This window comes from Haematobia irritans, chromosome 4 (genome assembly GCF_050003625.1).
Source record: "Haematobia irritans isolate KBUSLIRL chromosome 4, ASM5000362v1, whole genome shotgun sequence".
Taxonomy (NCBI): domain Eukaryota; kingdom Metazoa; phylum Arthropoda; class Insecta; order Diptera; family Muscidae; genus Haematobia; species Haematobia irritans.
The window spans coordinates 174,881,306-174,908,240 of record NC_134400.1 but is presented as its reverse complement, the minus strand read 5'-3'; the positions used below and the strand labels follow the sequence as shown (position 1 = coordinate 174,908,240).

Sequence of the window (26,935 nt, the reverse complement as noted above, 5' to 3'; positions counted from 1 at the left end):
TGTAAAAGACAAAACAGGATAATTAAATGCCAGCATTTCGAAGTATTTAGATAAGAAAATTATCCTAATATTACTTACTTCTTCCGGACTAGATTTTTGTAAAACAATCACCATGAGAGCACAACATCTTAAGGTTATGGTACGTAAATTATTTGATGTTTCCCATTGGGAAAGGATTTTCATTAAAACCGATACGGTAGCTGGACATATAGCTCTCATGCCATTACGCTAAAGTTATGGATATAAGAAAATAAAATACGGTTTAGTAAAATTTAACTTAAAACAAAAAAAAAAATAAAATTTTTAAACTATAGCTACACTTGTACGTATGGATTCCACAACCTAAGTCTTAAAATACAAAATATTAAGGTCAAATATCTTTAAAATTAAGACATTTTAATTAAAAAGTTCATATTCTTTGTTTTAAGATTTTCCCCCTCCGTCGTATATCTTTGAAGTGAGAAAAATTTCCCTTAAAATAAAGGAAAAAGTGTTTTATTTAAGGAAATCATTCTTAAATTAACAGAGATATTGAATCTTTGGATTAAAGATTAAAATGCTTGAAAACAGGCTAAAAGCTTTATTGAGGATTTTGCATCTTTGGTTTGATTTTTAAATTTTAGTAAAATTTAAAATACGATTTAGTAAAATTTTATTGAAAAAATTAAATTTTATAAACTATAGCTACACTGAAAAAAATATATTGTCCTAATATTATAGATTCTGCAACCTAAGTTTTAATATGCGCAATTAACACAATAATAGGTTGGCTGATAAGTCCCCGGTCTAACACAAAGATGACGCCGCTAGTATTAAATGCATATTATTTTTATATAGTACCATCCTTCAAATGATTCGTGTCAAAATTTGACGTCTGTAAGTCAATTAGTTTGTCTTTTGTGAAGAAACTTTTGTTATTGTAAAAAAAAATGGAAAAAAAGGAATTTCGTGTTTTGATAAAATACTGTTTTCGGAAGGGAAAAAATACGGTGGAAGCAAAAACTTGGCTTGATAATGAGTTTCCGGACTCTGCCTCAGGGAAATCAACAATAATTAATTGGAATGCAAAATTCAAGCGTGGTGAAATGAGCACGGAACGCAGTGGATGCCCGAACGAGGTGGTTACCGATGAAAACATCAAAAAAAAAATCCACAAAATGATTTTGAATGACCGTAAAATGAAGTTGATCAATATAGCAGAGGCCTTAAAGATAAAGGGTGATACGGTCAAAATTTAGTCAATATAAACTTGACGTATTTCTTTCAATTTTGCATTTAAAAAACCTGAACACCCCTCATTTTGAAGGTGTGTGTGTGTGTAGAATGTTGCTCCTATTTTGATTTTGGAATTCATTCTTCAGTTGTCAAAATGCCGTCCAAGCAAGAAGAGCAGCGTATAAAAATTTTGCTCGCGCATCGCGAAAATCCGAGCTACTCGCACGCAAAGCTGGCAAAATCGCTAAAAGTTGCCAAACCAACCGTTACAAATGTAATTAAAGTGTTTGGGGAACGTTTGTCGACAGCCAGGAAGTCTGGATCGGGGGGAAATCGAAAACCGAAAGCCACTGAGACGACAAAGAGAGTTGTCGGTAGTTTCAAGCGAAACCCTAACCTCTCTCTCCGAGATGCCGCAAATAAGCTGGGTGTATCGTCTACAACCGTGCATCGAGCCAAAAAACGAGCCGGACTATCGACTTACAAGAAGGTAGTGACTCCAAATCGCGATGATAAACAAAATACGACAGCCAAAGCGCGATCCCGGAGGCTGTACACGACGATGCTGACGAAGTTTGACTGCGTGGTAATGGACGACGAAACCTACGTCAAAGCCGACTACAAGCAGCTTCCGGGACAAGAGTTTTATACGGCAAAAGGAAGGGGAAAGGTAGCAGATATTTTCAAGCACATAAAACTGTCAAAGTTCGCAAAGATATATCTGGTTTGGCAAGCCATCTGTACCTGTGGCTTGAAAAGCAGCATTTTCATAGCTTCCGGGACTGTCAACCAAGAAATTTATGTGAAAGAGTGTTATTTATGTGAAAGAGTGGATTTGACATCTTGCCATTACGGTAAAAAGGCCATGGAGTGGTACGGCGCCAACAACGTACAGGTGGTTCCCAAGGACAAGAACCCTCCCAACACGCCAGAGCTCCGCCCAATTGAGAAATACTGGACTATTGTCAAGCGGAACCTAATAAAGAAGACCAAAAAACTGCTAAGGATGAGCAGCAGTTCAAGGCAAACTGGCTTTCTGCGGCGAAGAAGGTGGACAAGGTGGCTGTACAAAATCTGATGGCAGGTGTCAAGCGTGAGGCCCGGCAATTCGGATTTGGAAAAGCGAAAGCCTAACTGAATATTTTTCCTGAATTTTATACTAATTGAACTTGAAAAAGAAATTTAATTTGATTTTTTAAATAAACGATTTCATCGATTTACACGCGTTTTCCCTTGACCAAATTTTGACCGTATCACCCTTTATCAAAGGAACGTGTTGGTCATATCATTCATCAATATTTGGATATGCGGAAGCTCTGTGCAAAATGGGTGCCGCGCGAGCTCACATTTGACCAAAAACAACAACGTGTTGATGATTCTGAGCGGTGTTTGCAGCTGTTAACTCGTAATACACCCGAGTTTTTCCATCGATATGTGACAATGGATGAAACATGGCTCCTTCACTACACTCCTGAGTCCAATCGACAGTCGGCTGAGTGGACAGCGACCGGTGAACCGTCTCCGAACCGTGGAAAGACTCAAAAGTGCGCTGGCAAAGTAATGGCCTCTGTTTTTTGGGATGCGCGTGGAATAATTTTTATCGATTATCTTGAGAAGGGAAAAACCATCAACAGTGACTATTATATGGCGTTATTGGAGCGTTTGAAGGTCGAAATCGCGGCAAAACAGCCCCATATGAAGAAGAAAAAAGTGTTGTTCCACCAAGACAACGCACCGTGCCACAAGTCATTGTATTCTCCAGATCTGGTCCCAGCGACTTTTTCTTGTTCTCAGACCTCAAAAGGATGGTCGCAGGGAAAAAATTTGGCTGCAATGAAGAGGTGATCGCCGAAACTGCCAAAATGGTATCAAAAAATTGGAAGATCGTTACAATCGTTGTATCGCTCTTGAAGGGAACTATGTTGAATAATAAAAACGAATTTTGACAAAAAAAAAGTGTTTTTCTTTGTTAGACCGGGGACTTATCAGCCAACCTGTTAATAAAGACAAATTTCTTTAAAATATAGACGTTTTAATTTAACAATAGTTCATAATCTTTGCTTTAAGAATTGTTTTCTTTAAATTTATGACACAAATCTATGAAATTTACGTCCCTCCATTCAATTCGTATGTCTTTGAAGTAAGGAAAAATTCCCTTAAAGTAAAATTAAAAACATTTCAAATTTAAATATTTAAAAAATGACCTCGAGCTTGAAAAAACATGAATTTATTATTCTAACAAAAGGTCGACAATATTAAACTAAAAAACTAATAAAGAAATCATCTTTAAATCAACTGAGATATTGAATCTTTGGATTAAAGATCAAAAACTTGAAAAATATGCTAATACTTATTTTCAGGATTGTTTTCAAATTAAGAAAATATTTCCTGCTTTGATATAATTTGGATTTTTAAACTGACATTTATTTGTACGTGAATACCTTTCTTGATATATCGCGAAAAGGGCACGAAAATTTGAAAAAATACAATAACTAACTTTATTTTAAAGAATCTGCATCTTTGCCTCGGAATCAATGCCAAAATCTTCAAGAGAAGATCAAAATCTTCGAATTCAAGTAAACTTTTTTCTTTGAGTGTGTATCTGGTTACATTGCTCTGCCTCACTCCCGCCATGGTCCGGATCATGGTTTGTACGCTATCCGTATTTTACGGGGATGAGGCCCTCATGGTCGGAAGGGGCGTATAACTCGACCGAAGCCGTTTTTTTTTTTTGCCGAAGTCAATGTTCGGTAAAAAAAGCAATCATCGACCAAAGCCGAATACATTTCTAAAATTTGTAATTAAAGATGTTTGGAGTGTTTTACTTCACGAATATTGGTCGCGCTCTAAATGGTCTGAAAAAGGACTTTGGGACCATATCACAATTGACTGAATAGTCAAAGTGAGCCATAAATTTAATCGGGCTGCCACTTTAACCTATTCGATTTAAATGCGAAAGCGTTGCCCGGATGTTGCACAAATTTTTTCCTCAAGTCTTTCTGTCAATTTAAAGTTATTGCTAATTTCTAATATTCTGAGGTACCCCAAAACCACAAGTTAGAATATTGTTGTTTATATTTTATATTTGTCAAATTCAAAAATGTTGCACTTTTTATTAGAATCGAAATCGCCATTAGACAACTCGAAGGACAAAACGCCTTCAATAAAAAGATTATCGAATTTTTGCTTTAACCGCCAGTTAACAGAAATTGCAGATATCTTCTCTCCGGTTAACTGTAACTGAACAATTTTCTGGGGCCTCCTTTTTATAGCCGAGTCCGAACCACGGTTACTACTACTATCCAAAAAATAATCTACCAAATTTGGGAGAAAAAAACTACCAAACAAAAAACTATTACGTTGCAACAATTTATTTATAGCAAATTTTGTCAAAATTTTAATTCTATAGAAATTTTGTCAAAATTTTAATTCTATAGAAAATTTTGTCAAAATTTTATTTCCATAGAAATTTTTTTTTTCCAAAATTTTATATCATATAAAATGTTCTCAAAATTGTATTTTTATAGAAAATTTTGTCAAAATTGTATTTCTATAGAAAATTTTGTCAAAATTGTATTTATTATTTATTTATTCATTCAGAGCATATTTGGCCAAACTAAAATAATTACAATGGACTATAGAATATTTCTATAGAAAATTTTGTCAACATTTTATTTCTACAGAAAATTTTGTCAAAATTTGATTTCTATAGAAAATTTTCTCAAAATTTTATTTCTATAGAAAAATTTCTCAAAATTTTATTTCTATAGAAAAATTTCTCAAAATTTTATTTCTATAGAATATTTTGTCAAAAATTTTATTTCTATAGAATATTTTGTCAAAATTTTAGTTCTATAGAATATTTTGTCAAAATTTTATTTCTATAGAAAAATATATCAAAATTTTATTTCTATAGAAAAATTTGTCAAAATTTTATTTCTATAGAAAAATTTCTCAAAATTTTAGTTCTATAGAAAATTTTCTCTAAATTTTATTTCTATAGAAAATAGATTTTTCTAAGACAATACAATAAGCTAGTAAGACCAATTATAGCGCATTGCCACTATAACTAATTAATAATACATAAAATCCAAAATAAATTGACCATTTAATTAAATAACAATATGAATGAAATTCTATAAACAATTTTATCAAAATTTTATTTCTATAAAAAATTTTGTCAAACTTTTATTTCTATAAAAAAATTTTGTCAAAATTTTATTTCTATAGAAAATTTTGTCAAAATTTTATTTCTATACACAGAAAAAAATTTCACGAAAAATTTTCCAATTAAAATCTTAATTGAGTTTTAAAAAATATTCAATTAAAAACTTAATTGATTCAACAAATTTTTTAATTGAAATAAAAATCAATCACACGAATTAATAGTATCAATTAAATATATAATTGGATCAATTAATTTTTTAATTGACTGTCAATTAATTTTTTAATTGATACTATCATTTCTGTGATTGAAGACATTTCAATTAAAAAATTAATTGGATCAATTAATTTCGTGATTGAATCAGAAAAAAATTTTTTTGTGTGTAGAATATTTTGTCCAAATTTTATTTATAGAAAATTTTGTCAAAATTTTATTTCTAAAGAAAATTTTGTCAAAATTTTATTTCTAAGAAAATTTTTTTTCAAAATTTTATATCATATAAAATGTTCTCAAAATTGTACTTTTATGGAAAATTTTGTCAAAATTGTATTTCTATAGACAATTTTGTAAAAATTTTATTTCTACAGAAAATTTTGTCAAAAATTTTAGTTCTATAGAAAATTTTGTCGAAATTTTATTTCTATAGAATATTTTGTAAAAATTTTAGTTCTATAGAATATTTTGTCAAAAATTTTATTTCTATAGAAAATTTTCCATAATTATATATAGCCCCCATATAAACCGATCCCCAGATTTGGCTTGCGGAACCTCAAAGAGGAAATTTCTCAATTTTATTTCTATAGTAAATACTGTCAAAATTTTATTTCTATAGAAATTTTGTCAAAATTTTATATCTATAGAAAATTTTGTCAAAATTTTATATCTATAGAAAATTTTGCCAAAATTTTATTTCTAGATTTTTTTTTTGTTTAAATTTATATCACATAAAATGTTCTCAAAACTGTATTTTTATGGAAAATTTTGTGAAAATTATATTTCTATAGAAAATTTTGTCAAAATTGTATTTCTATAGAAATTTTTTTCAATATTTTATTTCCACAGAAAACTTTGTCCAAATTTTATTTCTATAGAAAATTTTGTCAAAATTTTATTTCTATAGAATATTTTGTCAAAATTTTATTTCTATAGAAAATTTTGTCAAAATTTTAGTTGTATAGAATATTTTGTCAAAATTTTATTTCTATAGATAATAGATTTTTCTAAGACAATACAATAAGCTAGTAAGGCCAATTATAGCGCATTGCCACTATAACTAATTAATAATATATAAAATAAATTTACCATTTAATTAAATAACAATATGAATGAAATTCTATAAACAATTCTATCAAAATTTTATTTCTATAACAATTTTTGTCAAAATTTTATTTCTTTAGAAAATATTGTCAAAATTTTATTTCTATAGAAAATTTTGTCAAAATATTATTTCTATAGAAAATTTTGTCAAAATATTATTTCTATAGAAAATTTTGTCAAAATTTTATTTCTATAGAAAATTTTGTCAAAATTTTATTTCTATAGAATATTTTGTCAAAATTTTATTTATAGAAAATTTTGTCAAAATTTTATTTCTATAGAAAATTTTGTCAAAATTTTAATTCTATAGAAAATTTTGTCAACACTTTATTGCTATAGAAAATTTGGTCAAAATTTTATTTCTATAGAAAATTTTGTCAAAATTATATTTCCATATAAAATTTTGTCCAAATTGTATTTTATAGAAAATGTTGTCAAAAGTTTATTTCTATAGAAAATTAATGAAGTACCACTTTGCAAAATCGAGCAAAACATCAAGAATTCTACCAATTTCCCAAACAGTAAAAAATCTACCATTTTGGTAGAAATATACTAAGAAATACTGGCAAGCTCGAACGGCGTTTCAAATTGAGGTGAAACCAATAAGAGAAGCTTTGAAGCACTCAGAAATGTCAGCAACATTTCTGAGAGGGGATAATCCATTGCAGAAAGCCTTGTATGGTGTTTGGTCGAAACTGATATTGAACCCATGACCCTTTGTATGCATGGCGGACCATTGCATCACGATGGCTTGAGTTCCTAACTGGTATATAAGTACATGGCATAGGCAGGATAACAGACATGTCCATAGTACGGTATAAAAAATCTTTAGCACTAACGAAACTTTATGAAAATCGGGGTAAACATTATAATTGTGGTTAGTTTTATATGGAAGCACTAAGCACACTACATATGCAGAATGAGTTATTATTATTCACATAAATGGAAATATTATTAATGGGCGATGAAAACTTACCAAATTATCACAGATAGCATGACCATCACCAGACTTTTTATGATTATTTGTATGTGTTATTGAAGCTAAAGTTTTCTGTAACATTGAAGGATTACAAACAAATGTAAAAAAAGAAATGAAAGAGAAGATTTTAATTATTTACAACCCAACACCAGATAGATTGGAATGGAAAATTAACAAAGTAATAATATGTAAAGCGTTACTCACAAACGAATAAACAAAACAAAAATTTTTCAAATAAAAAGAAAACCTATTAGGAAAACATAAACGAATGGAAAATGGCAAATCAAACAAACATATACCTGTGATCCACATATTATTGCACCTAATGTATGTATTAAAGATTCTCCAATATCTGGAAATTTTGTTATATCGTTTTTTTGGAAACAATCTGTAATAAAAGAAATCATTTGGACATATTGACATTAGGGAAAGGGGGTAAATATATTTCATTGAACTTACCGTAAATAAATGGAATTATTTCTACATGTACCATATGTGGTTTATATGAAAGTTTCCTATAATCAGCAAAATTACTACGTAGAAAACTACGCCATGTCAAGTATGGATCATACATAACCTCCAGAAATTGTGAGAAACTACGAAAGAGATGTACAATCTCTGTTGATGCATGCCTTTGTTCAATGCACTGAAACGAGAAATGGAAAAAAAATATTTCATAGAAGCAAGATCAAATTTTATCCATCTTTCTAATTTTTTATAAACGAATGCGACAGTCACATCCTCTTTGTGTAAGGATAGATAGAGTGCGCACTAGAACTCGAACGTTTATGCTGTGGATGATATGTGTTGCAACCAACTTCAGGTTGCTATTATTTCAATGCATTCCACTATTACCTCAAGTATCTTAGCTACTACCCAGAGAAGGGAGATCGATTTAGACGGTTCACCCTTGCTCGAGTCTTTGCCTAGATTCAGTTGTGGAATTACTCTAACCAGTTATAGAGAGTGATTCCAAGGACAAATTAAAGAGTCTGGTAAAGCACTTCATTCTCAGAATTTCCTGACCACGAAAGTGACGAATGGCTCTCCTTTTCACTCTATTACTTTCGAGATGCTCAATAAATTGTCCTTGTAATGACGTTCTCCGAGAGGGTTCTGTAGACCACAATTTAACTGTTCTTGTGCCTAGGTTACATTGCTCTAACCATTTGTTCGGCTTGTTCTCGTCAACTATCTTACTAGTCTTTCCAAGCTTAGGGTCAGCAGAGTTAGCACGACGGCCTCACCCGGGCATTTTGACCAGCGGTTATGAAGCGTGCGGTAGCCATCTTGATGATGTCCCGCAAAATCCTTTGGTGTAGTCTCTGAAATCGTTCCATTTACCTATTTTTTTGTTGACAGACGTCCGGCGTTCAGAAGTAATGAATTCGGAGAGTCATTCTCAGGGATTGAATTATAGGGAGGTCAGAACGATATGGACGTTATATCTGCCTTCACCCATAATTCTCGTGAGGGCCTCTTGGTTGAACATGCAAGATGTGGAAGCATCGTTCTGCTCTGCAAAAGTTATGCTTCTCTGGTCAAAGTTCATGCTAGACATTGATGTCTCTTAGTACCAATGGATTATACCTGCACTCTACTCAATATGCGGACTATAACCTAGAGGACAGCCACCAAGCGGTGGTATATCTCTATCTCGGCAGCTCAAACTTGACTGCGAATCAAAATTGTAGAGTTCGCAATTCAACTCTAGGCAACTTTTAATATTTCAACATTAGAAGAGTTTCTGTCTCAGAGAAATGGCTTCCGGCAAATAGTCGCGTGTCCTCGGCTCTGTGGTAACAAATACGACGAATTTATCTCTTGGTCACTCTTTTATGGTTAATAAATAGTCACAGACAAATCCATTATACTTCTCTGATTTATGAGTGGGCTACATAAAGATTGCTTCTCTGCAGGTTACACTCAATCGCAGTCTATGATAAACTCAAACTCATCTATAAAGCTCTGAGAATTTCGAAGATTTGCATTAAATAACATCGTACATGCTTACCTGATGGAATACATGTGTTAGGATAGCAATTAAATTGGGCTTATATTCATATTTGATAACGGCCAAAATATTATCAAAATGACGGCATACAATAATCAGGCAATCGACCAATATGGCTATTTCACGTATAGTCTCGTCGTTTATTTCGCCCTATAAAAGTACAACATATACAAAATAATTAATCAAAATAATTAAAATAAAATGAATAAGATTGAGATTTGACTAAGTAACCTAATAACCTTGGTAGTACTTACATTCTGACATGAGTCGCTGGCTATTATAATAAATTTACCAATTGCAGGCAACAATTCATCTGGTAAACGGCCCAAGTGTGGTCCTTGATCGGCTTGAACTTCATACCAATAGGGACAATCAGCTACATTAAAATCTAAAGGTAATTGATTTTGCCAAATGGAAACAAAACGTTCCATAAATTCACGGAAATACGATTCCTCATTCTGAAAATAGAAAACATAATACAGACAATTGTTATTGAATATAAGATAGTATTATTTGTTTATTGAAACTGAAAACAAAAAGGTTGACGATAATATTCACTTAGGGTGAGATTATTCAAAAAATAGAATATTGACCGTGTCGGATCTTAAATCCACCACCACCATGGATCATATGGAATAACTTTCTTTCATCATATATAAAGGGTGATACGGTCAAAATTTGGTCAATATAAACTTGACGTATTTCTTTCAATTTTATTTATTTATTTATTTATTCATTCAGAGCATGTAATTCTAAGCATTTAAAAAACCTGAACACCCCTCATTTTGAAGGTGTGTGTGTGTAGAATGTTGCTCCTATTTTGATTTTGGAATTCACTCTTCAGTTGTCAAAATGCCGTCCAAGCAAGAAGAGCAGCTTATCAAAATTTTGCTCGCGCATCGCGAAAATCCGAGCTACTCGCACGCAAAACTGGCAAAATCGCTAAAAGTTGCCCAATCAACCGTTACAAATGTAATTAAAGTGTTTGGGGAACGTTTGTCGACAGCAGGAAGTCTGTATCGGGGGGAAATCGAAAACCGGAAGCCGCTGAGACGACAAATAGAGTTGACGGTAGTTTCAAGCGAAACCCTAACCTCTCTCTCCGAGATGCCGCAAATAAGCTGGGTGTATCGTCTACAACCGTGCATCGAGCCAAAAAACGAGCCGGACTATCGACTTACAAGAAGGTAGTGACTCCAAATCGCGATGATAAACAAAATACGACGGCCAAAGCGCGATCCCGGAGGCTGTACACGACGATGCTGACGAAGTTTGACTGCGTGGTAATGGACGACGAAACCTACGTCAAAGCCGGCTACAAGCAGCTTCCGGGACAGGAGTTTTATACGGCAAAAGGAAGGGGAAAGGTAGCAAATATTTTCAAGCACATAAAACTGTCAAAGTTCGCAAAGAAATATCTGGTTTGGCAAGCCATCTGTACCTGTGGCTTGAAAAGCAGCATTTTCATAGCTTCCGGGACTGTCAACCAAGAAATTTACGTGAAAGAGTGTTTGAATAAACGTCTGCTGCCTTTCCTGAAGAAACATGGTTGTTCCGTACTGTTTTGGCCGGATTTGGCATCTTGCCATTACGGTAAAAAGGCCATGGAGTGGTACGCCGCCAACAACGTGCAGGTGGTTCCCAAGGACAAGAACCCTCCCAACACGCCAGAGCTCCGCCCAATTGAGAAATACTGGGCTATTGTCAAGCGGAACCTATAGAAGACCAAAAAAACTGCTAAGGACGAGCAGCAGTTCAAGACAAACTGGCTTTCTGCGGCGAAGAAGGTGGACAAGGTGGCTGTACAAAATCTGATGGCAAGTGTCAAGCGTGAGGCCCGGCAATTCGGATTTGGAAAAGCGAAAGCCTAACTGAATATTTTTCCTGAATTTTATACTAATTGAACTTGAAAAAGAAATTTAATTTGTTTTTTTATATAAACGATTTCACCGCTTTACATGCGTTTTCCCTTGACCAAATTTTGACCGTATCACCCTTTAATAACTTGCTCTTCGTGTCGGGTTCATGGCTGCCACAGATGGTAGAATTCTTGATGTTTTGGTAGATTTTCCTAAGAGGTACTTTATAAATTTTCTATAGAAATAAATGTTTGACAGAATTTTCTTTAGAAATAAAATTTTGACAAAATTTTCTATAGAAACAAAATTTTGGCAAAAATTTCTATAAAATACAATTTTGACAAAATTTTTTTTAGAAATAAAATTTTGACAAAATTTTCTATGGAAATACAATTTTGAAACAATTTTCTATAGATATAAAACTTTGAAAAATTTTCTATAGAAATACAATTTTGAAACAATTTTCTATAGATATAAAACTTTGAAAAATTTTATAGAAATAAAATTTTGATAAAGGTTTCCACAGAAATAAAATTTTGACAAAGGTTTCTATAGAAATAAAATTTTGATAAAGGTTTCTATAGAAATAAAATTTTGGCAAAATTTTCTATAAAAATAAAAAAGTATATAATTTTCTACAGAAATAAAATTCTGACAAAACGTTCGACATAAATAAATTGTTGACAAAATTTTTTTTATAAAAAACAAAATTTACAAAATTTTCTATATAAATAAAATTTTGTTGTTGTGTTTTGATTGCAGCTTAAAACCATGCAATGACTAAACTACAAGTGTAGCTTAACCAACAGAGGAAAAGAATGTTTGTCAAATTTATTTGGGCAAAGCCCTATAGACTGCAAGATGGAGGTACTTCATAAATTTTCTATAGAAATAAATGTTTGACAAAATTTTCTACAGAAATAAAATTTTCTATGGAAATAAAATTTTGACAAAATTTTCTATAGAAATAAAATTTTGACAAAACTTTCTACAGAAATAAAATTTTTAGAAAATTTTCAATAGAAGTTATATTTTGACAAAGTTTTCTATAGAAATAAAATTTAGACAAAATTTTCTATAGAAATAAGATTTTGGCAAAATTTTCTATAGAAATAAAATTTAGACAAAATTTTTTATAGAAATAAAATTTTGTCAACATTTTATTTTGACAAAATTTTATTTGAAAAAAAAACGGCATACTTTATATAATCGATTGCTCAGATATGAGCTAAGAATCTCACAATAATTCTTTGGAAGTAAGCTGATGGGTTTTAGTAGTAGAGCATCGTGCCATGCTCTATCAAAGGCTTTGGAAATGTCCAAGAATACAGCGGAGCAGACTTGTTTCTGCTCGAAGGCCGATTGTCGAGTGTTTTTTCTTGAATCCAAATTGATGGTTAGGTAATATATTTCTTGATAAACGAAGTTCGATACACGTGCAAGCGGATGATAAATAGTACTAGATTTTCAATTTCAAGCTAATCGGATACAAATTATGGTATCTAGATGCTTAAGAAATCAAAACGGGAGATTAATCTAGGTGGGTACCATGGTACCATTTAAAAAGGTAGTTTCAAGCTATCGGGTGATTGCTTAATTGTTTCATTTGAACAGAACTTTGATTGTCGGTATTTGTGTAAAGGTAAAGGGGATTTATGGGTTTGTCATCTCCCCCTACCAAATACGATGCAATATTTCTTCAAACTATGATTATATACCCAGCAAATACTAGGTAACCACATCTCACTACAAGTTACATTACCAGGAGTAAAGCTGTCATTACACATTGCATTACATTGCGGTGAGTTATAATGACTAACTTGTAATGGCAATAATAAATACTTCTCGGTAATTTTTGAATTGATATTCTCAAAATGTAATGCATTTGGCCGTTAATGACTTAATAAAATAGAATAAATGACGGTGCCATTAGGTATAATTATTCATATAATTGAGCATTTACTTAAAAAAACTCAAAAAGAATATGTTATGTAACGGTAATTCTGAAGATTTTTCCGTTAAGGTGGGTATTAAGTTCGAGTTTAGCCGCTAAAATCGTCATTTTTTCACGATTACTTTTCTTTAATAATCCATTTTAAGGAATACAATGAAAAATGAAAATTTGCTTTTGGATATTCCCCCATCAAGTTATAATGAAATCTGCAACAAATATGTATAATTTTATAACTTTTTTTACTGATTTAGTTTTCACTTTAGTGAAAATTAGCGGCTAAACTCGAACTTAATACTCACCTTTAAGGAATATTCTTCACGAATATTTCATAATAATTGTGTTTTAAATTAATGATATTACCATTTTAAATAAATGCTTTATTATCACATTACAGTTTCAAAATCGACTTCAACTGTCATTTGCCTTATAAAAAAGGATATATAAAATCCACTTTTAGTAGATTTCGAACAAATTGTGAATCTAACTCCCTTAAACGACAACATTTATTTATATTTTAACTGTGAAAATAATTTGTTTGTAATCTTATTTAGATGATTTGTTACATTTTTGTTATACCCTCCACCATAGGATGGGGGTATATTAACTTTGTCATTCCGTTTCTAACACATCGAAATATTGCTTAAGATCCCATAAAGTATATATATTCTGGGAAATTCCGTCCGTCCGTCTGTTGAAATCACGCTAACTTCCGAACGAAACAAGCTATCGACTTGAAACTTGGCACAAGTAGTTGTTATTGATGTAGGTTGGATGGTATTGTAAATGGGCCATATCGGCCCACTTTTACGTATAGCCCCCATATAAACGGACCCCCAAATTTGGTTTGCGGGGACTCTAAGAGAAGGAAATTTCACCCGATCCGGCCGAAATTTGGTACATGGTGTCAGCATACGACCTCTAACAACCATGCAAAAATTGGTTCACATCGGTCCATAATTATATATAGTTCCCATATAAACCGATCCCCAGATTTGGCTTGCGGAGCCTCTAAGAGAAGCAAATTTCATCCGATCCGGCTGAAATTTGGTACATGGTGTTAGTATATGGTCTCTAATAACCATGCAAAAATTGGTCGAAATCGGTCCATAATTATATATAGCCCCCATATAAACCGGTTACCAGATTTGACCTCCGGAGCCTCTTGGAAGACGAAAATTCATCCGATTCGGTTGAAATTTGGTACGTGATGTTAGTATATGTTATCCAACAACCATGCAGGAATTGGTTCATATCAGTCCATAATTAAATATAGTCCCCATATAAACCGATCCCCAGATTTGACCTCCGGTGCCTTTTGGAGAAACAAAATTCATCCGATCTGGTTGAAATTTGGTACGTAGTGGTAGTATATGATATTTAACAGCCATGCCAAAAGTGGCCCATATCAGTCCATAATCATATATAGCCCCGATCCCGAGATTTGGTTTTGGAGCCTCATGGAGGAGCAAATTTCATCCGAGTCAGATGAAATTTGGTACATTGTGCTAGTATATGGCCGTTAACAACCATGCCTAACTAGGTCCGTATCGGTCTATAGTTATATATAGCCCTCAGATAAATCGATCCCCAATCACAAAAAATTGGTCCATATCAAGTTCATAATTGTATATAGCCCCATATAAGCGACCCCCATATTTCAATTCTGGCTCTCTACCACGTATGGACTAATTCACAATTTAGAAAACGATGTTAAGAAGTTTTAAGATTCCACAACCCAAGTAATTCGATTGTGGATGACAGTCTTTCGTAGAAGTTTCTACGCAATCCATGGTGGAGGGTACATAAGATTCGGCTTGGCCGAACTTATGGCCGTATATACTTGTTTATTTCTACAATATTCGTTTCTATTCTAGTAATGTTCATATTACAGCATTACTCGCCATATTTTGATCCATTGTAATCGGCTAGAGAAGTCAATATTTTCGAGATTTGGTTGCCTGAGACAATAAGTGGTTATTTTGCAAACTTTGGTATATCTACGAATAAGTGATTACATATTAGGTGATTATATGCTTTAAAAGCACTAATTATTTCATGGTCAAATGTATGCCTGGGGGAAGTACTTTCCTCCTAGGACATGCGTATGTAAATGTAATCCGGAGCGATGACATTTAATAAGTGGTTATTAATTTTTTAAACAGGCTTACCTACAAGATTGCCGGGTAATGAGAGTTTTTGCTGGGATATCATTGAATTAAATATATTAGTTTCTTCCTATCTACAACAATTAATTTTTTCGCTTTTTGAGGTATCTTCACAATGAGCACACATTGTAGCTTACGAGAATGTTGCCAGCTACCCCAATGTTTAATTGACAATTGTGACAAAAATAAAGATTCAAAATAAAATTATTTTATACCAAACATTTTGAAATATTAAATTTGTTTTAAATTTATAACAGAAAGGCAATTTTGAATTTTGAATTTTATTTTCAATTGAATTTCTTGCGAATACGATGCCTTAAAGTCAAAGAAGTTAAACCTTGAGATCGGTCTATATGCTGCAGACTGTACCAAAACATGGACCAATACATCCCTGTAGGAATGTCTCGAACTCACTCAAAATCAAACTGACTTTGTACTAACTAATTTGAGGCGACTTTAAGCTCATTATTTATGCAGTCTTGAGTCATTTTTCCCAAACTCACTTTTTCTCGATCAGCAATGAGTTACCTTTTTACTCACTCTAAGCTGATGCATATTTAAGTGAGTAAAGTCGTGGAAACAATTCAAATAAACAAACAAAAAATATGTATTGACTTCTATAACTGTCAATTTGGATTTGTCTTTTTATATTTGTTTCAATTTAGCTTTTATTTTCAGAGAACTTTTGTAATTTTTTGTGACGGTTAGCGGTAAGTAGCATAGAAATGCATAATTCAAACGCAATTTAATAATTAAACTTTCCTTATTTCCACTAGAACCCATCATTATCAGTTAAGGAATAAATGAAAACTTCGAATAAAAGTGTTAAATGACTGTTTGAGGACGAAGATATTGGGAAATACACTTAAGCCTTTTGGACTTCCCTGACGAATGCCACTTCCATTCAGTGTGCGTCATTACAAAAGTAGGTACAACTCCCTCTGAGTTAAACGAGAAAATTAACACAACACTCAAACTCAAGAAAAGATGAAATCAACTAATATTATCTGAATTTTTACTTACGTAATATTTTATTTATTGTAAAATAATTTAAAAAAATCTGAATTGTTATTATTTTTTTAAATAATTCAAAATAAAATGAATCAAAAATAATAAAACAAAAACAAAATATTTTATTATCCACAAAGAGCTCACCATAAACGAATCAGTTAAGAGCCAACTTATAGTATGCTCATATATTATCAGCCTAAAGCTAACTCACTTTGAGCTAACTTTTGGTTAGCTGAAGCTTATGCAGGTTTGAGTGAGGACTGACTCGTTCCAATGACAACACGTGTTAAAACTGAATAGGATTTTACATGGGAAATCCGCCCTCGTTGCAGTCGGGTCTACGGCCCGGGCGGACACAGGGTTTTCAACCCTGTCCAAGGACTGCAAACCCCCATTTGGAGTATGCTTATATCCCGAAAAACTCGAAAATACCAACTCCAAAGGGCTACAACAACAACAACATGGGAAATGAGTTAGGATTTGAGTCACCTGTGACTCAGTTATGACTAACAATTTATTAACTTAAAGTCACCTCAATTTCCAACAGGGATACTATATTCAACACACCCAGGCGAATCGTATAACAATTGTAGTGTCACTATATTCGGCACACCTATTTATGGTACCCGAGAAGTGGAGCTTCTCACCCCTTCAGTTACATTATTTTCATGAATCCTATTTAGACCTGTCTGGTTGATAACTGATCTAGAGGCTCTCTGTTTATGACTGGATCTTCCGCTCTATTCTATGGTTGCCTATCTACACGATGGTCATTTGCATAGTTACTGCGATAACAACCCAGAAGGGATGATTTTGTCTCCACTTAAAGGTAATCCATGGGTGTACTGCGGAGACATCCTGTCGCAGTTTTAAGGGCAGCGTTCTAACAGGTCTGTAAGTTATTCCACTGAGTGTCATTTGTTTGAGTTGTCCATACTGGCACTTCATAATTTATCACTGACCGGTCAATTGCATTATTTGTAGCCAACAAGGTTATTTGTCCACACTGGAATAAATCTATCAAATGTCAGATGTGCGGTTTGGAAACTATAGCGAAATTAAGTGCCTGTTCGTGGAATTTTCGTTCGCCTCGAGACGAACGATTCGTCAAAAATCCCATATTGATATCTCGAAAACCAGAGTCTGTGGAATCCTAATTGTTTCGGTGTTCGATAGTAAATCATAAATAATGAGTTCATGACAAATTTCAGAATTTTCTAGCAAATGTATCTAAAGTTATTTTAGTTTCAATTTAGACGAACGATTCGTCTCGAGTCGATTTTGTGTTTCATGAACAGGCAGTAAGTTCTTAGCAATACATAGCAGCCACCATGTATATACTTTATAGAGTCTGGGACCAATCTTTCGACGTATTATATCCCCATCCAATGGTGGTGGGTACAAAAACATCGACCCAATGTATAAACTTATTTTGATAGGCTTTATAAGACCATGTTTGGATAACGAAAACTTGCATCTAACATTCCAAAGCGATAAATCCATAATAATGTTGCACCTAAAACTAAGAATTTTACAGGGTCAATTTTAAAATTCGAAACACGTATAGCACACGCAATAAGAATATTTCACATGCCGGCTTCTAATAAAAAAAAGATTTTATGATCAAAATATGATATTGAAACTATATATTCACTTTTGGATTTATATTCATGAATTTCAAAATCCCAATATTATTAGTATTCTGAGTCATATTTGTAATTATCTCCTTTTAAAGCTAATATAATTAATTTTTTGTTTTGATAAAATTGCTAGACCCACCCCAATATATTACATTGCTGGTTCGGATTTGCATGTAAATGGCTGAATGAGTGGTTAGGGGTGGCAAATGGGTTGGTATTCTATAGTTAATGCATTACAACAGTCGGGCCTCTTCCCGCAATAATAACAAACCCATCCCACCCACCCACATCGACACATCACACAAGCATACCTAGAGGGCCTCACGTCTTTGGTTTTGTGGTGGTATGCCGGGTACACGACGGTATACCGGGGTAGTTAAAATGCTGCAATAGCAGTATATTATATAATCTTCAATCTAGATGTAAAAAAATTGGAATTCAATACATTTCGCATATTAGAAATCTTGTTTGAACAATATTTGAGACTATTTGTTTCATTTACTTATTGTTGTTGTCCTAAATTTATCAATAACAAGCAATGTTTATAAATTGCTGCTGGTGTATGAGTAATACTGCGGAATGTTATGTTTTTAGATTTGTGTCAGTCAATGAAAGTACAAGAATAATTTTTCTTTTATAAGATTCTATCCTCGATAAATGGAAGAGTCACTTAGTTTTAGTATATATTTTTTTCGCACATAAGAAGGAAACCAAGTAGTAGCACTTGTGTTGCGATCTTTCCAAATCACCACTTACTTTCGTCGTGTATTGCACCCACAAATTGTATATATCTTTTTTCTTATCCATTTTCACATCCAAGTGACTGGTGTTTTGAATGTGCAAGGTTTTGCCACTTGAACGTGCTATGTAATTTGCAAACTCGTTGAATTTCTTTTAAATTTTTGTTAAGAGACCCCTTTTTTGTTTACTTTCTGAAATAGACTGGTGGCAGCAAACAGCTGTTCGTATGTACTCTGAGTACTTGCCTCTCCGCTTTGAAATATAAACAATGTTGCCACACTGCTTCCAGTGACAACATCACAGGGCCGATGAAATTTGAAACTTAAGCCGTTGATGTACAAATAATTAAAATTTTCGTAACCGTTATGCACCGTTCACAATATACTCAATAAACACAGCTCTCTGACCCTACCATCATTTCAAACATGGCTGAATAAGGAGGTTGAATCACGATAACAAAAACAACAAATTTCAATATGTTGTTTACAAATTTTAAGAAGTCAAAATCAGCTGATAAAAGAATCGCATGGCATTGGTAAAAGTGGCAATTATTTATTCTTTCAATTGTCCTGAAAAAATAATTAAAATCCAGAGAAAAATAAAGGTTCAAATTTAATTGCGTCACCTATGAGTGATTGTGAAGTGGATAATTCATCCGAGGAACGCCGATATGAGACAAATAAGACTATAATACCCACCAAAGTTAAGAATAAAAGTCAGTCAAATGGATCTTCGCCATCTATTAACAAAACCAGTTTATGATGCAGTTTAAAAACTGATGTGCTTGGTATTTTGGGTCTGGAATATGTTATCAAGATACTCAAGTCATCTTTGAACAATTCTCCAGCTATGAATGCGCGAGTTTGTTTGAGATGCATTTGCTATGCAGTGTTATTTGGAGAGCTGCAATCACCATAAACATATGATTTTGACATCTTAAAATTTTGTCGAAATAAAAAAAATTGTAATCATATGGGCCCATGATTTAACCTTCTTGTTCAGTCATGATTTCAAAGTTCCATTTCATCTTAATCGCTACTAGAGACTCGTAAGTGGCATTATAATAAACACCAACTGTAAAGGTAGGTACTATGTTCGGTTTCCGAAGCGAAATCCCATACAAAACCAAAAATGCGAAAAACTACCGAAATATTTTTTCATTTGTGGTACTTTGTTTTTTTTCGAGTTGAAAAACTAACATAAAGTGCATAGTCCCTAATTAGGTCGGCTTTAAATCCTTCCATATGTTGAGATTAGTTAGTTTCAACAACCAAATACAACGGCCGCCCAAGTAGTGAGTGGTCCCATTGGGGTGGCAGCAAATACTACTCCAACATTAGCCACTATTACTAATTCTTCAAATGCAATATCGACTGTTGCTGCCGTTAGTAATACAAATGCAATACTAATGCAATGGAGGTTTCACAATCATCCACAATAGTATCACCAGCAGCTGGATCGAATGTTGTTGTTCCCACCACTACAATGGCGTTAGCAGGAGCTACCGTGGGACTTAAGTCTGGTCCAGATATTACAATGACATTGAACCGTATAAATACGGCAGAGAATGAAGTTGATGTGGAGGAATGTTTACCAGGTGATGTTAAATTGGATTTTGCTGGCGAAGAAGTGGCTGGGTGAAATTTTACCCCTAAGGAATGTCTTCTAGGAGTTTCCAATCGGCGACCGGTGCCCGTTGGAAACTCCGCCTATTACAACAGTACCATCATCGCTTCAGCCATCAGCAACAATAGCATTCCATCAGCGTCATATTGTAGAGATACAACCAGGCCACCATTTATCATCATCCCCTGCTAATTTAGAATTGACTAATGTTATGCAACATAATGTTTGCACAGAACACGAAGAAGTAGAAGAAGCTAATTGTCATAATACTGCAGATGTAATCGATGAAGATTTCTTTTTTAAAATATGCTTAAAAACGATTTCGTCTTATCTCTGTAAACCCAGTGCTTCTACATTCAACACCCATTTTTTACAAAGAAATGAATTGTATTTTTTTTTTATTATTTTACCGCTCCTCGTAATTGCTCCCTTTTCCATTTGTTAAGTGAGCTCGTTTTTTGTGTGTAAGAGGCGTAAATGAATGAGAACTGAACAAAAGAAATGTTAATGCAATTTTAATTTTTAATGGAAACAACATGAAAGCTAAATATGAGAAATGATCATTAAAATTTTTTAAATATAACAATATTAATGAAAGAAAGCTGATAATCCAGAAAAGAAAACATTGTGTTCTAGTGTCTTTAATTAGTGTATAAATGTACAAATTAAAAAAAAAATAATAATAAAATTATAATCGAACTTGTTTTATTTTTATATACCGGGGTATAGGTAATTGGGTGGTCTTATACGTTTTATACTTTTTAATATAAAATTAGTAAATTTTTCTGAACAAAGTTATATCCAAAACAAATGTTTATAGCAAATAATTAAATAATTTTTATTTAAGTAGCAATGATGTATTCATCATTTGTCCAAAATGATTGCGATAGGCTGGAATGAAACGATTTAATTTCGTTGTGGCTTTTAAATTTCAGTTAGCGGCATTCTTGCATTTTATCAATTCAAAACACTGGTTGAATTTCATAACGTGACTGAAATAGTTATTGGAACTTATACATTGGGAGAGTATAACATCCTTCAGTAAACCAGCCAATTGCTTCTCAATGTATTAATTTCAGTCAACGAAGAGTCTGGTATAGAACACTAACATCCCTTTGTGACGAAATATAAGTCGGGAACAGTGACTTTGGCTTAGGAACTACCCTTGAACTTGAGTTATGGGCTTAAGTTGGTTGTTCCCCCCGAAGTAACAACATTGGCAAATGAAATGGCATTATTATCCTTTGTGGGAACCGTGGTGGTGACCACTGGATTTGAAATTGCTAGTGAGGCGGCAACAGCATGGTATTGCAATGCGATTGTGTAGATATTGTGGACACCAACGAATTAAGTTTGTTGATGAATGAGTCCATTGCTGCTCATGATGTAAAAGTTAGCATAACACCGGAATTATATGTTTTTTTGATGTGCGTTACAAATTGACGGTATCCATTTGGAAAAGCTGAAGAAGACAATGTACCACATGTTGTAAAAGCTGTTGCAGAATGTGGTAAGACACCAGGGGTAGAGCGGCTGGAGCTTTATTCTTAATAATTATTAGTGTCCAGTGCTGTATGAGATTTTTTTGCAAAACAATCCAAAAACTGGTAGAAAAACACTTTTCAAAACAATTATCATGAATGCGTGTATGTAAACAATCAGCTGCTGCGTATGTATAAGTAAAAATAGTATGACATTTGGCGATGTTGTCAATTAAATTGCGGAGAAATAAACGTGGAATAGCTCCAAAATAGCTGTTTTCTTCGTTCGAAATGTATTGTCAACACTCTCATTTTTCAACGCGAAAGAATGGTTAAGTGAAGTTTTTTTCGTGCCAACAAACATAGTACCCACCTTAATGGGGGAAGCGTATCAAAAAGTACGAAATGTACATGCAAGTATTTTGCCATCACTATTGTTATAAGAGCCATTTTATATTTTACGAAACACCAAGCGCAACTAGCTTAATCCCCGCCAACATTTCAAAGTTCCATTTCATTCTCATCGCTACCACAGACTCCTAAGTGACACTGCCACAATCGCGTGGGGAAAGCGTATGAAAAAGTATGAAATGTACATGCACGGTTGAAAAAGACTGTTTTTCATATGCTTGGCTATAAACATTATATGTTTGGAACACAAATTTTTAAACACAATATTTTTGAGTGCAAGCATATAATGTTCATAAACTAGCATAACATGTTTGGGACATATATGTTAATATGTTAGAACATATTATGTTTGGGACATAAAATGTTTGTAAATATAATATGCTTGAATGCAAACATATATTAATTTAGAAATAGCCTATAAACATATATGTGTTTAGTAGCTTGGAGCGCTATTTAACAGGGAGCGATATTGAATTAAGTTGGTGGTTGTTGCTTGTTATTACAAAATTAACATTTTATTTTCCTTGGGCAATTGATCAGCTACTTCTTTGATCCTTACAAACTATGTGGTCCGCTGTTCGAATCCCCGTCCGGCAAAAGGTAAAATTAAAATAAAAAAATCATAAAATTGAATAATTTCTTCTACAATGTTTGTATTACAGAAAAAGGTGCTAAGAACTAAAAAATCTCGTGGAAGTGAGAAAGATGTCGGGGAATATACAATTGGGCAGAAACAAAATTTTGAGCATTCAGGTCGAAAACCTATGTTGTTAGCACCTATATTACCTGTTTATTTTCATAATTCGTTATGATTGTAAATATATAAATAAATAAATAAAATTTTGAGCACAATATCGTTTGGGAGAATTTTTTTTAAGCATATAATATTTTTTGGTGCAAAATGCTTCCAAACATATTATATGTTCACATAATAACATATTGTTTTTTGGAAGACAACATTATTGAATTTGGATGCAAAAATACAAAATGTTTGGAACTTAGACTACCCAAACATATATTGTTTAGACCAATATGCTTTCAAACATATTATATATTGGAAGAGATCAAACATATAAATGTTTGGGCAATACCCAAAAATGTATATGCTTGAAGCAAAATATGTTTGGGAGTATATGTTACAGAAGCGATTTTTTGTGAGCGTGTGAAAGTATTTTGCCATCACTATTGTTACAAGAGCCATTTTATATTTTGTGATACACCAACCCTCAACTAGCTTCTTATTTATTTAAATAAAATCGATAGTGAAGTGCTGAAAACATACCCAATAAACACAAACGTTCGAAAAATGCTAAATTTCAACAATTTTTCAAACATTTTTTCAAAGGATTAGGGTAATATTCAAGTTGAGAAATTGTTGAGAAAATCGCGTTCTCAACAAAAAACAGACATTACCCTCAACAGTGAAATTCAACACATTAGCAATAATATCTCAAGTGTTATCCTCAAATTGAAATGCATCGCTACTCAATAATTTGTCAAACAATTTTCGATGCGAGTCAAATTCAAATTAACATCGTTGCAAATACTTTTCAACCTAAATTTGTATGAATGATATCCCCACTTCAAATTGAAAGTCAAAGCCAAAATTCTATGAATTTTGTATAATTTATTAATTTTCATCAAAATAAAATATATAATAATACACTACACTACATAATACACTACAATACCAATTGATAAATAATAATCTTATTAAACATATCAACAAATAAGAACAAAAAAAAAAAAAAAACAAATAACAAAACTTTAAATATCTTAAACATTATTAGTAAACACTTTTGCATTGATAATTCGATTTCCTTCCTTTTGGTGTCATAAAACAGCATTAACATTTATTAACATGCGGGCAATTTGAAATTAGGAACGTACTGGACCGCGTGTTAGAATTGATTTCCAGCAGAAGGAATTCACAAAATATCCATTTTAAACTGATAATAGCATATGAATTAAACTGACGATGTGATGCACATTTACATCCAGAAGTTGTTGATTTCAACAATTTGTTGCTTTTAACAATTTTAATAGCTTGCACTTGTAATGTTTCTGGAAACTTTTTCTTGTCTGGAAACTTTTTCTTGTCGATAAGCCACTCATTTTTCATTGGTCAGCTTCTTAATGTTTGTAAGAATGTAGCATCCAAAGATTTTAGTTTTCTGCAAAGAGATTTAAATTTAGTGACTTCTCTAAAGTGTTGATTTAATTTTTCATATTGACGTACTAATTATTATAAACTATTTGAAGCAGTTCCAGTTAATTGTCCACAATTTTTTCATCGGCCAGCTTTTTAATGTTTTCAAGAACGTAGAATCCATAATTTCAGTTTTCTGCAAAGAGATATACATTTCGTGACTTCCTTAAAGTTTTATTTCATTTTTTATTTTCACTTACCTATTTTTATAAACTATTTGGTTATTTGTCTAAAATTTTCCATTTTTTTATTTCTTGCAATTGACCACGAACTTCGTTGCACAAATAAGTATTGAAAACCACATGGTTTTTTCGTTGCATTTTAGGGTAGTGTTTTGTCAAAGTTTTCTCAAATTATCTTCAACACCTTTTCAAAGATTTCGTCAACATTTTGGCAAATTGGAAGTAATTCGCAAACAATTTGAAGATGTATTGAAGATGAGCTATTTCAAGTCATGTTGAATTTATGTTGAAAATTATATTTACCCTCAAACTGAAAAGTTGTTGCATTTGAAAAACGCTCATCCTGTGTTTATTGGGTAGTTATTTCGCTTAAAGGCCGGTACTATGTTCATTCTTGCGAAAATTTTTTATAGAAACCATTATTTCGCACATAGAAAGCGGTGTTTATTTAGGTAACTTGGAGCGCTATTTTACTGGGAGCAATATTGAATTAAGTTGGTGGTTGCTGTTTGTTATTACCAAATTAATATTTTATTTTCCTTGGGCAATTGATCTGCTATTCCTTTGATCCTTTGTATAGTTTCGGAACAAAAATATGGTCCGTGTTTGATTTATAAACCCGCACAAATAGTTTTTAATAAATAAATTATTTCTTAATTCACATTGCAAATGGCGCCGTGCTATAAACGTCAGTTTTTCAACACGAAAAAACAAAGTATCACAAATGGAAAAAAATTCGCAAATTTTTCGCATTTTTTGGTTTTGTATGGAGTTTCAACGCGAAAACCGAACAGAGTACCGGCCTTAAAATTGTAAAAGGTATATTGGTGAACAATTTTTGACTTTCCAAATGGACACGCTGCCTCCATCGAGAATAAAAATACTGGCTGATAGACGCTGCAACATCCCTGCCAGCATTTCAAAGTTCCATTTCATCCTCATCGCTACCACAGACTCGTAAGTGACACTGCAATAATCGCCAACTGTGATAGTATTTTGCCATCACTATTCGCATGAAAGTATTTTGCCATCACTATTGTTACAAGAGCCATTTTATATTTTGTGAAACACCAAGCACAACTAGCTTCTTATAATTTATTTAAATAAAAATGATAATGAAGTGCTGAAAACATAGTTATTTCGCTTAAAATTGTGAAAGGTATATTGGTGAACATTTTCTGACTTTCCAAATGGAATAAAGTGATAGTTTTCAAATATTTTTCCAGACACGCTGCCTCCATTGGGAATAAAAGCACTGGCTGATAGACGCTACAACATGTAACTTGCAACGTGTAACTCAACATCAATCTTTTATTAATGCATAAAAATATATTAAATGTGATGTGATAGTCGTATAAATGTTATATTTATGAGAATTTATAAATGTTTAATAAAATTAATAAACATCTAAACAATCGTGTTTTACTTGACCACAATAATTCTTTTACAACTATCTTAAAATGCACTTTGTCTGATTGTTTGAAGGGGCTCTTATTGGCGTCCTTCTAAATGTATCCAGAAGGGCACCTAATAATTGCACTCATGCGATACTTTTTTGTAATAACTTGGCGTGGTACAACTTCTCAATAGTGACGGCGCTTTTCCGAGGAGTTTTGGATATCGTATACGACAGTTTTCGACGTAGTGGGGCTTCTCAGAAGCGCCCCCAAATTCAAAAAATGTTGGCAGGGATGTAACTTGTCACTTGTAAATCAACATCATTCTATTATTAATGAAAAAATTATGTTAAATGTGTTGTGATAGTGGTATAAATGTTATATTTATAAGAATTTATAAATGTTTAATCAAATTAATAAACATCTAAAACAGATCTTCCCAACCCAATTTGCTTTGCGTTGCCGTTGCAAATAAAGTGAACGACTAATAATGGAAAACCTACAACAAATTATAGAATTGCATGTAACTTCTATTATTTTCTCACTGTGGTTAAAAATGAACATTTCGA

General features: G+C 32.7%; 1 protein-coding gene and 1 long non-coding RNA gene across 5 annotated transcripts in view; both read right to left on the bottom strand.

Annotated features, from left to right (window-relative positions):
- Positions 1-19,256, bottom strand: part of LOC142237241 (neurobeachin-like protein 1) — a 272,260-nt gene extending 253,004 nt beyond the window's left edge. For 2 of the 3 annotated variants that reach the window (XM_075308615.1, XM_075308617.1), the window contains exons 1-7: positions 19,076-19,256; positions 9,945-10,148; positions 9,691-9,840; positions 8,136-8,322; positions 7,976-8,064; positions 7,674-7,748; positions 79-228 (exon numbers count right to left, since the gene is read on the bottom strand). In XM_075308615.1, coding sequence (XP_075164730.1) covers positions 79-228; positions 7,674-7,748; positions 7,976-8,064; positions 8,136-8,322; positions 9,691-9,840; positions 9,945-10,148; positions 19,076-19,126 — 906 coding nt within the window. In that variant the 5' untranslated portion in view covers positions 19,127-19,256. The remainder of the gene's footprint in view (positions 1-78; positions 229-7,673; positions 7,749-7,975; positions 8,065-8,135; positions 8,323-9,690; positions 9,841-9,944; positions 10,149-19,075) is intronic. The other variant, XM_075308616.1, reaches the window with a different exon arrangement.
- Positions 19,257-24,344: 5,088 nt separating this feature from the next.
- Positions 24,345-25,323, bottom strand: LOC142234604 (uncharacterized). Of its 2 annotated transcripts, XR_012721662.1 has the most exons (4): positions 25,273-25,323; positions 24,988-25,153; positions 24,818-24,923; positions 24,345-24,752 (listed from the first exon to the last, which is right to left on the bottom strand). It is a non-coding gene; the product is annotated as an uncharacterized LOC142234604 (long non-coding RNA). The 2 variants fall into 2 exon arrangements; XR_012721661.1 differs by lacking the exon at positions 25,273-25,323 and having other exon boundaries at positions 24,988-25,255.
- Between the last annotated feature and the right edge of the window lie 1,612 nt (positions 25,324-26,935).